Source organism: Rhineura floridana, chromosome 14 (genome assembly GCF_030035675.1).
Source record: "Rhineura floridana isolate rRhiFlo1 chromosome 14, rRhiFlo1.hap2, whole genome shotgun sequence".
NCBI lineage: Eukaryota > Metazoa > Chordata > Lepidosauria > Squamata > Rhineuridae > Rhineura > Rhineura floridana.
This window is the reverse complement of record NC_084493.1, coordinates 4,142,069-4,158,212: the sequence shown is the minus strand read 5'-3', so window position 1 is coordinate 4,158,212 and position 16,144 is coordinate 4,142,069. Positions and strand designations below refer to the sequence as shown.

Sequence of the window (16,144 nt, the reverse complement as noted above, 5' to 3'; positions counted from 1 at the left end):
CAAATTGATTAAATCCTAATGCTAATTATTGCTTTATTATTATTATTAAAATTTATATCTCACCCTTCCTCTCCAAGGGAGCCCAGGGTGGCAGACAAATGATAAAGCACTAAAAACATCTTTAAAACAAGACATCTTAAAAAACAATTTCAGTGCAGATGCAGACTGGGATTTTATGCCATTTAATGTACAAGGTGGACATGGGAGGCTAACTTTGCTATCACGTCAAGCCTGCTGTTTCTTTGTGCGGCCAGGAGGGGGGGAGAAGAGAACAAAAAATAGGTGAGATCTGAGCACCAGCCTGGAGAGAGGGCAGTTACGCAAGCCACTGCCGCATCCTTGTCAAGTTAGGTTTGTATAAAGTGAGATCCCTAAAGTGCAGCAACTGGTGTCAGGGCCAGCACCAGAGAGCGGCCAGGAGCAGCAGAAATTCAATTAGAATACAGCCCCAGCACATCACATTACGATTGCTACAAAAGGCAGAAAGATCATTAAGTGGTCTGCCAAGACCATCAGCAATTCTCAAGTGGCCCATGGGGGGGGGAAGTTTAAGAACCACTAACTGGCAACAGCTCTCCGGGAGTTCAGGCAGGAGTTCATCCCAGTGCTTCCTGGAGATTCCAGGGCCTGAACCTTGCCCTTTGCGTGCCTAAGGTCCCAGCCAGGGTCAGTTCCAGGTAGGGAGTTGATAGATCCCCATGTATTCCTAGATACTTGAATAATACTTGAGATAACTGGGAACCTCCTGCAAAAGGCAGACAGAAGTGTCACAGTATAGATGGTACTTCTCAGTACAATCAGTTGATCTCCCTTTAATGTGGGCATTTAAATCACATGCTAGACGGTAGAGTTAACCACTCTAGTTGGAGGGCAAGATGTAGCAGACTTTGTTGTGGTTCATAATATAGCAGTACCCCCCAACTTAGGGCCATCCAGATGTTTTGGACGGCAATGTTTTGGACTGCAACCGTGCTGATGGGAGTTATTGTCCAAAACATGGGGGGAGGGGCATTTAACTAAGTCCTATTTGAGAGTAGATGCACTGAAATTAATGAATGCAAGTTTGTCATGTCTGTTAACTTCAACAGGTCTACTATGAGTAAGAAGCATTGAATACCACCCCTGGACACCACCAGGCTGGAGGAAGGCTGACATTCACCATTCCAGGTTCCTGTCTAGCCTCCTACAGGACTGGGGAACCTTTGGCCCTCCAGATGTTTGTTGGACTCCAGTTCCCATCAGCCTCAGCCAGAACAGCCAATGGTCAGGGATGATAGATGTAGACCAGCAATATATGGAGGGCCAAAGGTTTCCTCAGCCCTGACCTTCCCAAAGACTCCAAAGAAGTCCTAGTGCTCCTTATGTACTACAACTCCCGTCGTGCACTCCTCCGATGTGACGCTCTCACGCAAAGCCGCTCCGCAATGTCCCTTCTTTTCTGTCTAGGTATCATCTTTCCCTCCTCCTCCGTCGTGTATGTACCATACTGACTACTCTTCCCATGAGGCTCCGGGCGCCTCGTTCCGACCCGAGCGCCTTGAGGCGCGGCGTCGTGCATGCCGGGAGTCGTAGTTCTCCGGTGTGGGAGTTTCCTCAGTGGCCTGTGACGCCACACAGGGCGTCGAGGAGGAGACTGGCGGCGGGGTCGTGGAGAAGGCCGAGCTGAGGCGGGTGTGTTTACTCGACGCCAGGCGCTCCCAGCGGGCTGGAGAAGGGGGAGCGCGGAGATGGCCGCCTGTAACACCTGCGCAGCGGCCGCGCGGCTCCTCAGCTCCTCGCTGCCGTCGGCGCGGAGAGGTAACGGCCTGGGTGGGCGGCAGCAGTACTGGCCGGAGCCAGAGCCCCTTCCCCTCTCGCTCCCGTACCCCGGTCGCGGCCCGGAGTAGGCCTCCTCCCCTCAGGTGGGCAGGCCTCGCCTGTTGGTAGGCCTCGGCCACGCCCTTCAGGGCATAATCCCCTCCCCCTCCTGTTCACAGGCAAGCGCCCCCACACACACAAAAAGCCACCCCTCCATACACAGTTTATTTAGTGTCTGTGTCGGAATTGCTTTTTACGATGTTTTGCTTTGATATGTTTTCAAAGGTATTTCGCTTTAATGTGTTTTTAAAGATGTTCTCCTTTAATGTGTTTTTTTAAGAAGTTGTGTTAATTTATTACGTTGTTTTATTAAAACTTATATCCCGCTGTTCCTCCCAGTAGGACCCCAGGGCGGCAAACAAAAACATTAAAAACACTCTAAAACATCTGGAAAACAGATTTTAAAATATATTAAAACAAAACATTTTAAAAAATATGTTAAAACATCTTTTTAAAAAAAGTTAAAAACATCTTAAGACGCAATTCCAGCACAGACACAGACTGGGATAAGGTCTCTACTTAAAAGGCTGATTGGAAGAGGAAGGTACGTGCCGAAAAGATAACCAGAGAACATCTGTCTAATATTTAAGGAGAGGGAGTTACAAAGGGTAGGTGTCACAATGCTAAAGGTCTGCTTCCTATGTTGTGTGGAATGGACCTCGTAATAAGATGGTACCTGTAGGAGGCCCTTATCTGCAGAGTGCAGAAATCTCCAGGACAGAAGCAGACCGGGATAAGGTCTCTACTTTAAAAGGTTTGTTGGAAGAGGAGGGTCTTCAGTAGGTGCTGAAAAGACAACAGAGATGGCGCCTGTGGGCAGGTGCCACTACACTAAAGGTCCACTTTCTGTGTTGTGCGGAATGGACCTTCTGATAAGATGGTATCTGCAGGAGGTCTTCACCTGCAGAGCACAGTGATTGACTGGGTATGTTTTATTTTAATATATTTTAAAGTTTGTTTTTAAGATATTTTAGAGTGCAGTTAGTGTTATTGTTTGCTGCCCTGGGTTCCTTCTAAGAGGAATGGTGGGATATAAATTTAATAATAATAATAATAATAATTGTTATCTGTCAGTTTCCAGCAAGGCTGCCGTGTTCACAACCTTTTGCAACAAAAGCCATCAAGGGATCCTACTCAGAGTAGATCCGTGAATGTTAGTGGACCTGTCGTCTTCTTCTTGTCATCATCATCACCACCTGTCCTTCACCAAGAGGTCCCAGGGCGGGTTACAACAATTTTAAAACACATAATTAAAAACAGCCTAAATAACATCACAGAAAACAGGGTGGATCCTAAAAATGTACATCTCAGGTGTCAGCCATGGCAGGGGTGCGCTTCAGCATTCACCTAAAACTGTACAGGGATGTTGCCAGATGCACTTCGGTGGGGAGGGAGTGCTATAACTTAGGGGCCACTCCAGAGAATGTCCTCTCCTGGGCTGCTGCCCACCACCCAATCTTCCGAGGGTGGTAGAACTACCAGAAGGACCCCCTCTGCTCATCTGAACACCCGAGAGGGTCTATAGAGAAAGAGGCCCCTACATTTAGGTCCATAAACCTCACTGGGTCTACTCTGAGTAGAATGTAAAGAGTTAGAGACAATCCAAAGAGGCTGTTTGCAGCTTGAGTGCAATCTCTCACCTTGTCTTTACTCAGAAGTAAGTCACATTGAGTTTGGTGGGGGCTTACTCCCAGATAAAGTAGGGCTGGTTGAAAAGGTCTCTGCCTTAGGTGTTCTTTTGGAATTTTTTTTATACCTTTCTCAAGGGTGGGGTTGTATTGTTTTAAAAACTATTTTAGCTGTTCATTTGCTGGTCTTTGACCGAAATAAAAATTACTGCTGTTTTAGCTGTTCTTATGAGTTGCCTGTAAATTGACCTGAGACATATGTGAATAGCGATTCATAAATTAATAAAAAATAATAAATTTTTGTGGACTGCAACCCACTTTGTCAGGTTTAGAAGATTTATTTATTAAATATAAATAAATTATTAGGTGTTTTAAAACTGCCCTTCATAAATTACATATTGGGGTGGTGTACAAAATAAGGTCAAAACTGGTGATTGTAAATGTAACTATAAAATAGAGTCAAAATAACTTTTTACAAAGCACACTAAAGAGAGTTTTAGGCTACAATCCAGTACACACCTGCCTGGGAGTAACTCCCATTGAACCGAGTGGAACTTACTTCTGAGTAGACATCTTATTGGATTGTAGCCTTAGCCTCTTCCCCTTGCAGGATTTTGGGTGCATCGTTAGTTCTCTGGAATTCTCTTCCTTTAAAAGAGGAGCAAGCTCTAACATTGTTGTTTTCAATGTTCGCTAGAAATGTTTCACCCAAGCTTTCCCAAGTTAGTTTATTTTGTTTCTGTAGTTTTCATTTCTTGTTTTAGGGTCTAATATTGTCTTGTGCTTTATATGATATTTTATATTTTTGTACACTGGTCAGTTCTTCTCTGAATGTAGAGCAGTTTATAATGTCTGAAATAAGTGGCTCAAGGAGCCTCTGGTTCAAATTTTCTCTCTGCCACCAGTTCTCTGTGGCTTTTAGGTAGGGCCCATATTTTATTTATTGTTTAATTACTGACCTTTAATATTTGTTGTCAACTTTAAAAGTGTCTATGTATCTGTTCAGGAAGGGTGGGGAAAATAACTCAATCCATGCTTTGGATTGTACTGTTAGACTTACTGTACTGTACTGTACTGTTAGACTTACTTCTGAGTAGACTTGTATTGGATTGCGGCCTAAATCAACTAAAACTTCAGTTGAAGTGTGGCCGGCCTATGGTCTTTCAGATGGTGGACTCTAGTTTCCATCATCCCTGACTATTTGTCATGTTGGCTGGGGCTGATAGGAGTTAAAATCCTGCCACAGATTAATAAACCCTGTTTTAGTTGATTAATCAGCTGGTTGAACTTGTTAAAGCTTGCAGCCATAAATATTGTTACTGCTGTTTGTGTTTTTTGCTTTTGCATCTTCTTTGCTTCTTGCTCCCAGTTCCATCCTGGGAGTACAATCCTGTATGTAACTACTCCGGGTTCATTTCGACACACTTCCAAGGAAGTGTGTAAAAGATTGCAGCCTGAATAATGTTTGTTTCCCAGCTAGTCCTACAAAAAGACATGGGAGGGGAGGGGAGAAGCTTGCACAGAGAACTTTGTAATATTGCTTCATGTAGGCCAGGAGTCACATTCAGTGCAAAGAAGTGCCCAGTCTCCGATCCTGGGTCTTGTTCTTCAGGAGCTGCTGTGTAAGCTCTTCAGCGCTTCATGTTGATGCTTGGTTGCTCAGGGTCTTGTGGCAGAAGGGGGAAAGGGAGCTTCTGCCAGTGATTCAGTACAATCAGACACCAGTCAGGCACTGCAGTGACCTATGAAACTTAACATTTCTTGATCTGGAACATCCAAAAGAACAGTGTGAAATGGTGGAAAAAAAGAAAAGCAACATATGGAAATTCTGCTTGCCTGTGGTTCAGCTAAATCCTGCCTGCAAAGCGTATCCATTCCCAGGTGTTGAGAATTATGCAGCTGTTTAGGGTACAGTGAATGCATGGTGGAAAGAGTGGGAGTCCTGAGATAACACACGTACAAGTGAACACATATAGCCCCACCCTCCTGTTTACTGTACATCAAGGATGGGGAGCCTCTGGCCCTCCAGTTGTTGCTGGACTACAGCTCCTATCATCCATGTCCATTGGTCATGATGGCTGACAGCTGATGGGAGCTAGATGGAGGGCGACAGGTTTCCCACTGCTGTTCTGCACTGTTTTGATCTCTACATAGACCTTTGTTGTAGCGAGATCTCTTTTCCAAAGCTTGTTTGCCAGCTGCCTCAAGAGGGTTCATAGGCCAAGACACTGGATCTCTCTCATCTTTGGATCTTCTCTATAATTCCTATGCAGCTCTTCATAGGAACATACTGAGTCAGACCATGGGTCCATCTAGCTCAGTATCATCTCCACTGACTGGCAGCGGCTCTCTAGGCTTTTAGGCAGGGTTCTGTCTCAGCCTGTCTGGAGATGCCAGGGATTGAACCTGGGACCTTCTGCATGCAAAGCAGATGCTCTGACACTGAGCTATGGCCCTCTATCCTGCTTTCACCAGTTTTTTATGTTTTCTGTGTGAAAAAGAGAATGTTTGTGTCTGTGGAAAATCAGTCATTTTGACAATTTACTTGTGAGGTTTTTTTTACTGTGGTTCCCCCTCCCAAAAACCCAAGTGTCCTTAGAAAAATTCTCTCATTGGCATTCCATTCTAACATTCATCATTTGTTAACTGATCAGTTGAGAGTAAATTGTGCCACCCCACACATAATCTTTGCTTTTAGCTTTATCTAGAGCAGGAGTGGGGAACCTTTGGCCCTCCAGTTGTTGCTGAACTACAACTCCTAGCAAGCACGGCCAATGGCCAGGGATGATGAAAGCTGTACTTCAGCAACATCAGGAGGGCCAAAGATTCCCAACACCTGCATTAATGTATGGTGTAGTGCAGGAATGGGAAACCTGTAGCCCTCCAGATGTTAGTCTCCCAGGTCCTGTCAGCTCCAGCCAGCATGACCAGTTATCAGGGATTATGGGAGTTGTAGTCCAGCCACAACTGGTGGGCCAGAGGTTCCCATATCTGGTTTAGCATGGCATGTGAATCCAGCCATTGTCTGACTCTGAATTATTCTGAGACTCAAATTAGGATTATTTGAGCCATTAGCATACTGTAGTGCCAGTTATTACGCTGTCACAGATGATGGCTAAGATATGGAATACTACTCTTGTCAGTTCTGTTAGCGATGTTGAGGATAGCGCAAGAATCCTTGACACTGCTGACATTAGATGCTATTTTGGGTAATCTCCATTTGTACTGCTTTGTGTTCTGTTAGTCTCTTGTTCTATTTTCTTCTGTCAGTTATCTGGGATACTATCAGGATACAAAGTGGGCATTTTATTTTATACCAATATACAAAGATTTAAAAGAATTATTGCTGCAATCATTGAAACACTTTTAATACATGAAAAGGGTTTCTGGTGCACCAGATTGATGTTTAGAGCTAGGAACATTTTTCTAGCGAAGTCAGATATCTTAACTGATAAAGCAGTAATTGATAACACAATACAGTGTATGTAGTGATTCTGGAGTACCTGAAACTTTCCCCCACTTTTTTGACATTTTACTTGGTCCCAATAAAGGTTTTGCCCAACTGTAGATTTTGGAAGTTTTTTCTTATGGGCCAACATGGCTATCTTTGCTCTTTTTTCCTTTCTTTAATTTACATTTTTTGTGTTCTACTAGGTTTGTTACCTAAGTATGCATAATGCATTCAGACGATTGACAGGACCCACGAATAAGGGTCAGGGCCAAGCACTCTTCCCCTCACCCCTCCTGTCACAAAGAATCTGGCTTGTATTAAGCCAGAGTTCCCTAAAAAGTCTGAACCAGGGGACTCTGGGTTAATGTTGCTTAACAAACCAGGCAAATGATCCAGGGTCACTTCATTAGTAAACTAACATTTGAATAGTATGTGACCTTTGTTTTTCCTCAGCCTTATCTTCTAGCCCATAAAAACTGAAATACTAGGAGTTAAGGATTCCAAGGGGTTTGGCATTCTTGGCCCTGACCAGTTATTGATTCCTGGGACAGAAGGTCCTTTGCCCAATATGTCACCTTCATTTCAATGGAAAGCCCTGGTCCATGTGCATATCCTTGGCTGATTCACTTCTATCAAGGTTTACAGCCCAACCCATGTGCATCCATATCAGGGTGCCACTGATGTTGAGTCCCTGCAACATTGTTGCAAGGTCAGATTTCGGAGCGCCATGACAACTTTATTCCCCAACCAATATCTTATCAATGTGGCAACAAATCTGCTCAAATCCCACTAGTATAGTAAACATTCTGATCCTAAAAGCAATGATCATATCAAGTGAGGGAGCTTCTTGTAACCAACGTTTGCTCACTGGTCACTGTGGAAGGGGAAAGAGCCCTTTATGGGGATTTGGTTACAGCCGTTGATGGAAATAAGATTCAGTGACTTCATTGGAGCAGAGTTCCAAATAAGGAACCTTAGTTGGGTTGATTTCTATAATGTGAGTTAAGTTTGTTTGTTGTACAAAACAAAATAACTTGTTTCTTTTACAGGTATTACATGTGGCCGTTCTTGCGTTCCTGTTTTAGGAGTAATTGGGACTTTTGAAGCTCGGTCGCTAAGAACAATTCCCTTGAGAACTTTTTCAGAATCTCCGGCATACTTTGCTTCAAAAGATGGTGCAAGCAAAGACGGTTCAGGAGATGGCAGTAAGGTATGCAAGTGTTTTAAGTAGGCCTTGTGCTTCAAAGGAAGCAGTCACATACCAGATTGAAGCTTCCTAAAACTTTAAAAGACATATTCAGCAGGAATGATATATATATATATATATATCATTTTGGACCACACTTTGAATCTGTGTTGTCAGCTATTCCAAGTCAAACCATGCTCTCGGCTATTCAGAAGAGTTCCTTGTACAGCTGCAGTAGCCTTCCTCAACCTGATGCCCCCCACCCCCATGTTTTGGGACTGCAGCTCGCATCATCCTTTACCATTGGCCCCTCTCCCTGAGGCTGGTGGGAGTTGTAATCCAAAACATCCGGAGGGCACCAGGTTGGGGAAGGTTGCTTTCAGGTGCCACGGGAGAAGGCGTATGGTCTTATGAATGAAGCTGAGAGGACAGCCAAGCAGCTTTAAACACAAGTTGTTTGTACATTTGGAAGCTAGAATCCATACCATTGTTCAAATTTTGATTTAGAGTTTGGCATGGTATCTCAGTTAGCCAGAGAAGTTTAATTATAAAGCCATAAAGATAGGTTCCCCTTTAAATTTCGTCATGGGCTCCTGCTGGGAAGAAGGGCAGGATATAAATCAAATAATAAGTAAATAAATAAACTCACCACTCTGGTGTGTGTGTGTTTCTGATTAAAAGTTTTTGTCTTTTTTTCCTTTGGGGGGGTTACTTGATTTTTCATAGGTAGGCTTTGCATCAGGGCTCATTTTTGTCACTCACCTGCCAAAGCCTACACCCCTGCTGAGGCCTCAGTGCCTATCTGCAGAGCCTCCTGGCCCTGTTCCTGCTCCTCCTTGCTGTCGCTACCAGTTGACCTGCATTCTCTGCTCATGCAGGTAGTGACAAGCATGGGAAGATGAAGTGGTGTCTTCCATTTGGTTTGTGCTCCTCCCCTGGGCCATTGGGGACTGGGCCCAGAGAGGGAAGGGCAGCCGAGACAAGGAGGGAGGGGAGGTGAACTCACTTGGGCATGCCCCCTAAGAGCATCTTGCCAGTCCCTCATGTTGCTGTACTGCTTCCAGACTTATTAAACTCCCTTAGCTTTTTTTCCATCCATGTTAATGGGAAACCTCTTCATGTGAATGATTAATGCTAAACTTTTAATGAGCAAGTCGGTATCTGAGAAGTATATGAGAATACACATCTTTACAGATGAGCACAGGAACATAGGAAGTTGTCTTATACTGAGTCAAGCCAATAGTCCATCTAGCTCAGTATTGTCTAAACTGGCTGGCAGCGGCTCTCCAAGGTTTCAGGCAGGGGTCTTTCCCAGCCCTACCTGGAGATGCTGGGAATTGAACCTTCCTTCTGCTTGCAAGGCAGATGCTGCACCACTGAACTGCGTCCCTTCCCCACGTGGCTGCTGTGTTTGGGTAGAAAGCAGCAGGGAAATTTGGGGGAGGGGGAGGCAAGTTAAATTAGACACCCGGCTTCTAGTTGTTGGGGTGGGGGGTGGGGAAGAGGAATAATGTGAAGTGCATTGAATTTGTAAACCTGCCGCCAGGCCCTAACAATCAAAATTCTATTTTATTTACTTCCATTAGAAAACTGTTGGTGAAGGCAACAACAAAAAGTCGAGTTCTGGAAGCTCTGGCAAAGGCGGAAACCAGCTACGTTGCCCAAAGTGTGGTGACTTATGCACACACGTGGAGACTTTTGTCTGTAAGTTGTGGCATGGCTTTCTGGAGCTCTGTAGATTGACTCTCCCCATTTCTGTGAAACAGTTAAAAATTAGATGGTATGTTGTTGTTTTAAATCGTTGCTTCCTGAATTACAAGCTGCACAGCAAGTGTGTTTACTTATAGATTCCGGGACAGGCTGAAAGTAACATCCAAAGAAGAAGTTTGTTATAGCCTCATACAGCATGAATTCATTATGTGGTCTCTTGGTATTGTAGTTCTTCTGTCCTGCTAGATCAGCTCAATTCTGGACAGAAAAATGGGATCCAGGAAGTTCATGAGTTGGGCAGCTTTTTGTGATACTTTGAAAATCATTATCTGATCTGTTTCTGCTTTCTTACTGACATCAGAGGAATCTTGTTCAACTTGCTACATATCGCCTGTGTCTCTCCTTACATGTCAGGCTTATGTTAGTGAGAAGCAGTGATAAAAAGCAGGATTCTGTGAGGCGCAGTTGCTAGAAGATTAGCGGCTTCCCAGTGTTTTCCTCCTTGGCACTGTCTTTGTCTGCAGCAATTGATATATGAACAGGTTTTTCTCCACCCAAGGGGTGGAGCATGTAGAAAGGCACCAAAGGGTTTTGAGTGACGAGAGTTGCACCCTTATCACTGCAAATACTGACTCAGTACTTTTTCTTGCAACAAGCAGCTTTCAACATGCCCAGGAAGCAGAATCAGAATGAGACTTATTTTTTGATTGCTAATATTGCATCAGAAATACATGTGTGCTTCTCTGTAGTAGTTGATATGGTTGGAAATGGATAACTTCAGTTATTGAGAAAGGGTCTCTTTGTGTGGCAAGCTCCCTTGAGCTATCTATCTATCTCTATATTTAGGGAGATTTGAGGGCTGAGTTTCCATGTGACAATTGGATTTCCACATCTATATCCTGCTCTTCCTGCCAGAAGTACAGGGTGGTGAATGTGAGGGCTCCTCCATTTTAACTTCCAACAACCTAGTGAAGTTGATGAGTATGTGAGTGACTGTGGCTGGCCCAAAGTCATTGACTTTGTTGGTTTGGAATATTTGTAATTTATTTATTTTTTTCTGCTAAAAGGCTCCAAGGTGACTTAATAGAGCATATTAAAAAAATATAAAAGCATAGCTAGTATTTAAAATGCCCCATAAATACTAATTAGCATCAGCAGTGATCACAGCAGCAGAGAAGGCGCTAGTCAGAGCCACTAATAGTCCTCAGGAACAAAGGAAACTGCCTTTATATCAAGTCAGACCATTGGTCCATCTAGCATAGCATTGCCTGCATTGGGTGGCGCAGATCTCCAGGGTGTCAGGCAGGGAGTCTCTTTGCCTGGAGTTGCTGGGTTTTGAACCTGGGACCTTCTTCATGCAAATCAGATGCCCTGCCACTGAGCAATGATCCTTCCCCTCAGTGCAAGGGCTACTTTGGCCTGCCATGAAGAAGCCAATAAGAAAGGAACTTACTTAAGCTGAGCTTTATAGCTAAATGAGGAGTCAAACTGAGATTTCTCTGAACTGAAACCAGCAGTAACCACTACTCCACACTGGCTCTCATACTGTCCAATAGCAGTGTTTTTTTATTAGACCTGTCTAGCATTTCATAGGAATGAGAGTCTAGAACTGGATGTGGACTTTCCAAGTAAGGACTGTCAACACATTTCTTAGTTTCTGCTGCTTCCTCTCCATGGAATCTTGCCTGAAAATTATGTGTGGGTAGAAATTTTGAAGTGACATTTAATATTCAGGACTAGAAAAATTCCATGCACCAAGGCCATGGTTCTTAAAAAAAATTCGAAGCAAGAAATTAAGACGTTTTAATATTTTTTCAGTTCTGTACAGGAAACTGAATTAGTATCTGCCCACCATGCATCTGTGCATGCCTCCGTAGAAATTGTTTCAGTTTGATATCATTAATATTAAATCTCCTTAAAAACTGGGAATTCGGTGACATTTGTCTTCCCTGCAAATGATGATAAATGTTGGGTTGACAAGAAACAATTAGGGTGTTGCCACAGCCAAGTATGAATTCCCGTAGGCTTTACACCTTCCCACATGGAATTTATGCTGACCTGCAATTTGTGAATGCATAGTAAAGTGACATGTGCACAGGGTCTTGCTTTGGGAGGCATTATTTGTGAATGTCTGTCATTGAATTGTCATGTGTTACATTGGTCACATTATGATGTTCACAGGTCATTTGCCAGAAAACCTTTTTTCCATAGTTTTCAGTAAACATTACCATAAGTTTGACACTTGCCCATGAAACATTAGCTGTTTATGTAAGTTGCTGCCAATGGAATTTGTTTTAAACACAATAAAAAGGAAATATGTAAATACCTGTGGCATACTTTTTGGTTTACTTTGTACAAAAGATCAATCCAGCTAACAAATAGTTTAATGTTAATTTGAGTTCAAATAATATTAGCTACAACACAAAATATTATGTAAAGAAACTTACAAATGTTACTCTGGTCACTACGGAATTACCCTGCTTACCAATTGAGGACTACATTTTATGCACCTGATGAAGCGGGCTGTGCTCTGTTAATCTTATGCCATAACATTTGTTAGCCTTTAAGTTTCCACAAGGCTCTTTGTTGCTTTTGCTCCTACAAGACCTACCCTTCTAGTTATTTGTATTTATTTATTTATTTTATTTGTTGAATTTCTATACCGCCCGACTAGCATAGCTCTCTGGGCGGTGTACAACAGAGGAATATAAATATACACAATAAAATCCAATAATTCAGTGCAAGGAACATGTATGTAGGCATCCACAAATCTAAAATCAGTTAAACATATTTAAAAGACTAAAATAGACTAAAATGCCTGAGAAAAGAGCTTGTTTAATAAGCTGCTTGTTTATGCAAATGTATATAGTGTGATCCCATTGATGAAACTGTAAACAAATGGCACCTGGGCTTACATAGGTCAAAAACAAGTTTGCTGCCGTATTGGATGATGTGATCTCAGGTATCAAAAGCTTTTAAAGGTACAAAGGTCTGAAGCAGCATTTTTCATGTGACTAGTCTTCGGCGCAGAGGAGGTCATGCACCTCTCCCTGGGGCATGAGGGCATTCCAGGGCACTCCAGGATAACAGGAGGAATTGGCCATGAAACATTAGCTGGGTGCAATCTGGGTGGAGCTTAGTTTTGTGTATTGTTACAGCTCCGACACTATCTCATTTATTCTAAGCAGCGCTTTAGCTTTAGTACATAATTTGTTTGTTTTTCCTCTTTACTGTTCTGTCCCTGGAGGGCCTTTTGTAACTCAGATCTTCTCAGCAGGGCCCGACTAATTGCAGCCTAATTAACACAGTGTCTGCTGCAGCTTCATGCTGCTTTGTTCTAAAAACCAGCAGTCTGAGCTATGGAAAGATCCTCCTCCTCAATACTACATGGACATGCTTGCTTTCTGGCAATGTAAAGAGCGTGTGTGCATAAATAGAAAATATAAAAACTCCTCTTGTTTGTGGCGATGCACTTTTTTTCGTAGGCCATCTCAAATATTCTCACACAGAAAGAAAAGGGAGGCTGATAGAGAGGTGCCCTCCACAGGTTGCTGAGCTCTGGCAGCACATTCAGTGCTGCTGGGTCTTCAAGAAAGAAGCAGAGAGCACCCCCGCTTTGAAAGTGGGAAGCATACGGACAGGAGGCACTGATGAAACCTCACAGGTGGGGTTCCCTGCCTTTCCAGGATCTGGGGAAAGAAAAACAACTGGTCTGTGCACTGTAACTCTAGCACAGAGATGCATTTTTCTGACTTGTAATTCAGGAACCAAACTGAGGGTGCCTGAGGCACCATTTGTGTATAAAGGGGGGAAGGGTCTGGTTTTTTACATCAAAAGGTACAGAGGTGAGAGGAGCTGAACCCTGCACCGTCTCCTGCCTTACCTCAATGCACTTCGGTGCTTCAGGCTTTCTCCTTGGCCCTACTCACTTTGGAACAGGAGCCAGACACACTAAAGCTTAAAGCAACAGAGCAAGACAAGGAAGTGCACAGCTCTGTGTGCACATCATCTTGTAAAAATTAAACCCTTGTGCCCTGCTGTATTTGGGAATGGGTCCAACACATGTACTGCAAATATGCTGCCCACACCTTACCTAGTTTGGCCCTAACTGACTTTGTCTGGTCGTGTTACTTCCCTGTGGAATACCAGTAGCCATCTTCATTATCAACTTCATTATGTGTCTAGAACCAGTTAAACTGTTGGTGTTTTCACATTTGAGGCCAAAGATTTGTAGATGCAATGAAAGGTATCACTTCGCTTGCTCTGTGTTTCTTGTTCTGTAGGGCAAACCCCAGTCTTAAGATTTTCCATTTATTTATTTATTACGTTTATATACTGCCCCATAGGACGGTTTACTGGACGGTTTACTGGTCTGAATAAATTATCTCTTTTTTCAGCTAAATAGTCGCTGCTTAGAACTGGATCTTAATGCTATAACATAACCATGTTTACTCATCCCATGGTATTAAACAGAATGTCTTTTTTGAGAGAGTAATTATTGCTCCTTAAAAACAAAATTCCAGTTACTCTTTGCATTTGTTGCTAATTCTTTTGGAAATCAAAAATGCTTATAGAATATAAGTGGTTTTGCACCGCAGCAAAACAGGAAACTTCATGTTCTCCTTGAGTGTGGTCTGCTTTGGGAAACGTGTTCAAAACAATTTTAGTCAGTAAGTCACTGAAAATGTCAAGAAAAGGCCAGTTGGTAAAAGCCGAATAATAAGCCTCCTGTCCTGAAGGAATGTCCCTAGGGACCAGTAAGCACCTCCACAAAGTTAATTCTGTATCAGGAGACACACATAAAAGGCCGGTGTAAGATTTCTTCCTGGAAAGTCAAAAGCATTTGCTGATCTCCTCTGTCTGTTTGAGCCTTTGGATGCCTAGTTCCAGTTACGCTTCAGCTGCCAAAAACATCTTCCAATGCATAAGTGCCCTGGGAGTCAGTTTGGGCCAGCACATGCTCTCCATTCTACTTGTAGCATGCAGGATTATGGTGCTTACTGCACAGTTAGCACGAGCAGTTGCAGGTGGGGAGAGTTTTCCTTTCTTGGAACACAGGGAACTGCCTTATTCGAAGTCAGACCTTTGGTCCGGAGAGCTCACTTTTGCCTGCACTGACTGGCAGCAGCTCTTCAGGGTTTCAGGCTGTGGTTTCTCCCATCCCTACCTGCAGATGCCATTGGGGATTGAACCTGGGTCCTTCTGCATGCAGAGCAGATGCTCTACTATTGAGCTGTGGGCCTTTTCTTCTACTGAGAGTGCAGCACAGACAAGTGAGAGATCAAGATTAGAGCCTAGATTAACTAATCTTGACCAGATCATTGCATTTGCTTAACAGCTTTCCTCCCATAGTGTCCTATGTGAAAACCCTTTCAGACGTGTAGGATGAAAACCTGGGGTTGTATCCTGCTAAATCCTACACAGAATAGACCCATTGAAATCAGTGGACCTAAGTTAGCTGTGTTCTTTTATTTCAGTGGGTCTACACAGTGGGTCAGTGGGACTAACACTGGATACAAACCCTGATGTTTTGTGCTGTTTTTTTCAGGTTCACGTTCCTTGGATGAAGAAAACTGAGATTATGTGCCTTGATTCTTTTGAGAGAGTGAACTGGGCAATTTTTAAAATATGTAATAGCAGCCGGCGGTATATCCTCCCAGCCTTGGCAACACTGCCACTTACTGGGATGAAGCAGGTTGAGAATGGGGCTACGCAGGTCACACTAGTGGAACCAGTCATTATATATTATAACTGTGTTTTGGAACTCTCTTCCAAAATCTGACATTAAAACAGAACCTTGATTGAATGCTATAATTTTTAAATTGTCCAAAGCTTAGTTTGAGGACCATTTTGTTGTAAATAAATTGGCTCATGGGTGCTCTGCTTTAGAAGAAAAACTGAAGTGCACAAAGAAACCTCTAAACCATGGTGGGAAGCCAAAGCCAACCTGCAGGCTAGCACTCTCCCCCGTCCCTCCCGCCAGCCACTCTAAAGCATTCAGTCGGTTCCATCAGTTTGACTTGAACTGATCCACTCTAGCTGATTGACAAAATTAGTTGTCACTACATAACCCTTTTAATTCATTTGTGTTTATGCCCTTTACAGCTTCCACCCGCTTTGTGAAATGTGAAAAATGCCACCACTTCTTCGTTGTGTTGTCAGAAGCTGATTCCAAGAAGAGCATCATTAAAGAACCAGAGTCGGCAGCAGAAGCTGTGAAGTTGGCCTTCCAACAGAAGCCTCCACCTCCACCAAAAAAGGTAGTTTCATTTATTTGGCTGGACTTTGAGTCTCTTGTCTTGTGGCCCTCTT

General features: G+C 43.3%; 1 protein-coding gene across 2 annotated transcripts in view; it reads left to right on the top strand.

Moving 5' to 3' along the window:
• The first annotated feature begins 1,525 nt into the window (after nucleotides 1-1,525).
• The window catches only part of CLPX (caseinolytic mitochondrial matrix peptidase chaperone subunit X), a 28,317-nt gene continuing 13,698 nt past the window's right edge, over nucleotides 1,526-16,144 (top strand). Inside the window, exons 1-4 of one of the 2 annotated variants that reach the window (XM_061595973.1) lie at nucleotides 1,526-1,797; nucleotides 7,986-8,146; nucleotides 9,709-9,826; nucleotides 15,938-16,092. In XM_061595973.1, the coding sequence (XP_061451957.1) occupies nucleotides 1,728-1,797; nucleotides 7,986-8,146; nucleotides 9,709-9,826; nucleotides 15,938-16,092 (504 nt within the window). In that variant the 5' untranslated portion in view covers nucleotides 1,526-1,727. The remainder of the gene's footprint in view (nucleotides 1,798-7,985; nucleotides 8,147-9,708; nucleotides 9,827-15,937; nucleotides 16,093-16,144) is intronic. The other variant, XM_061595972.1, reaches the window with a different exon arrangement.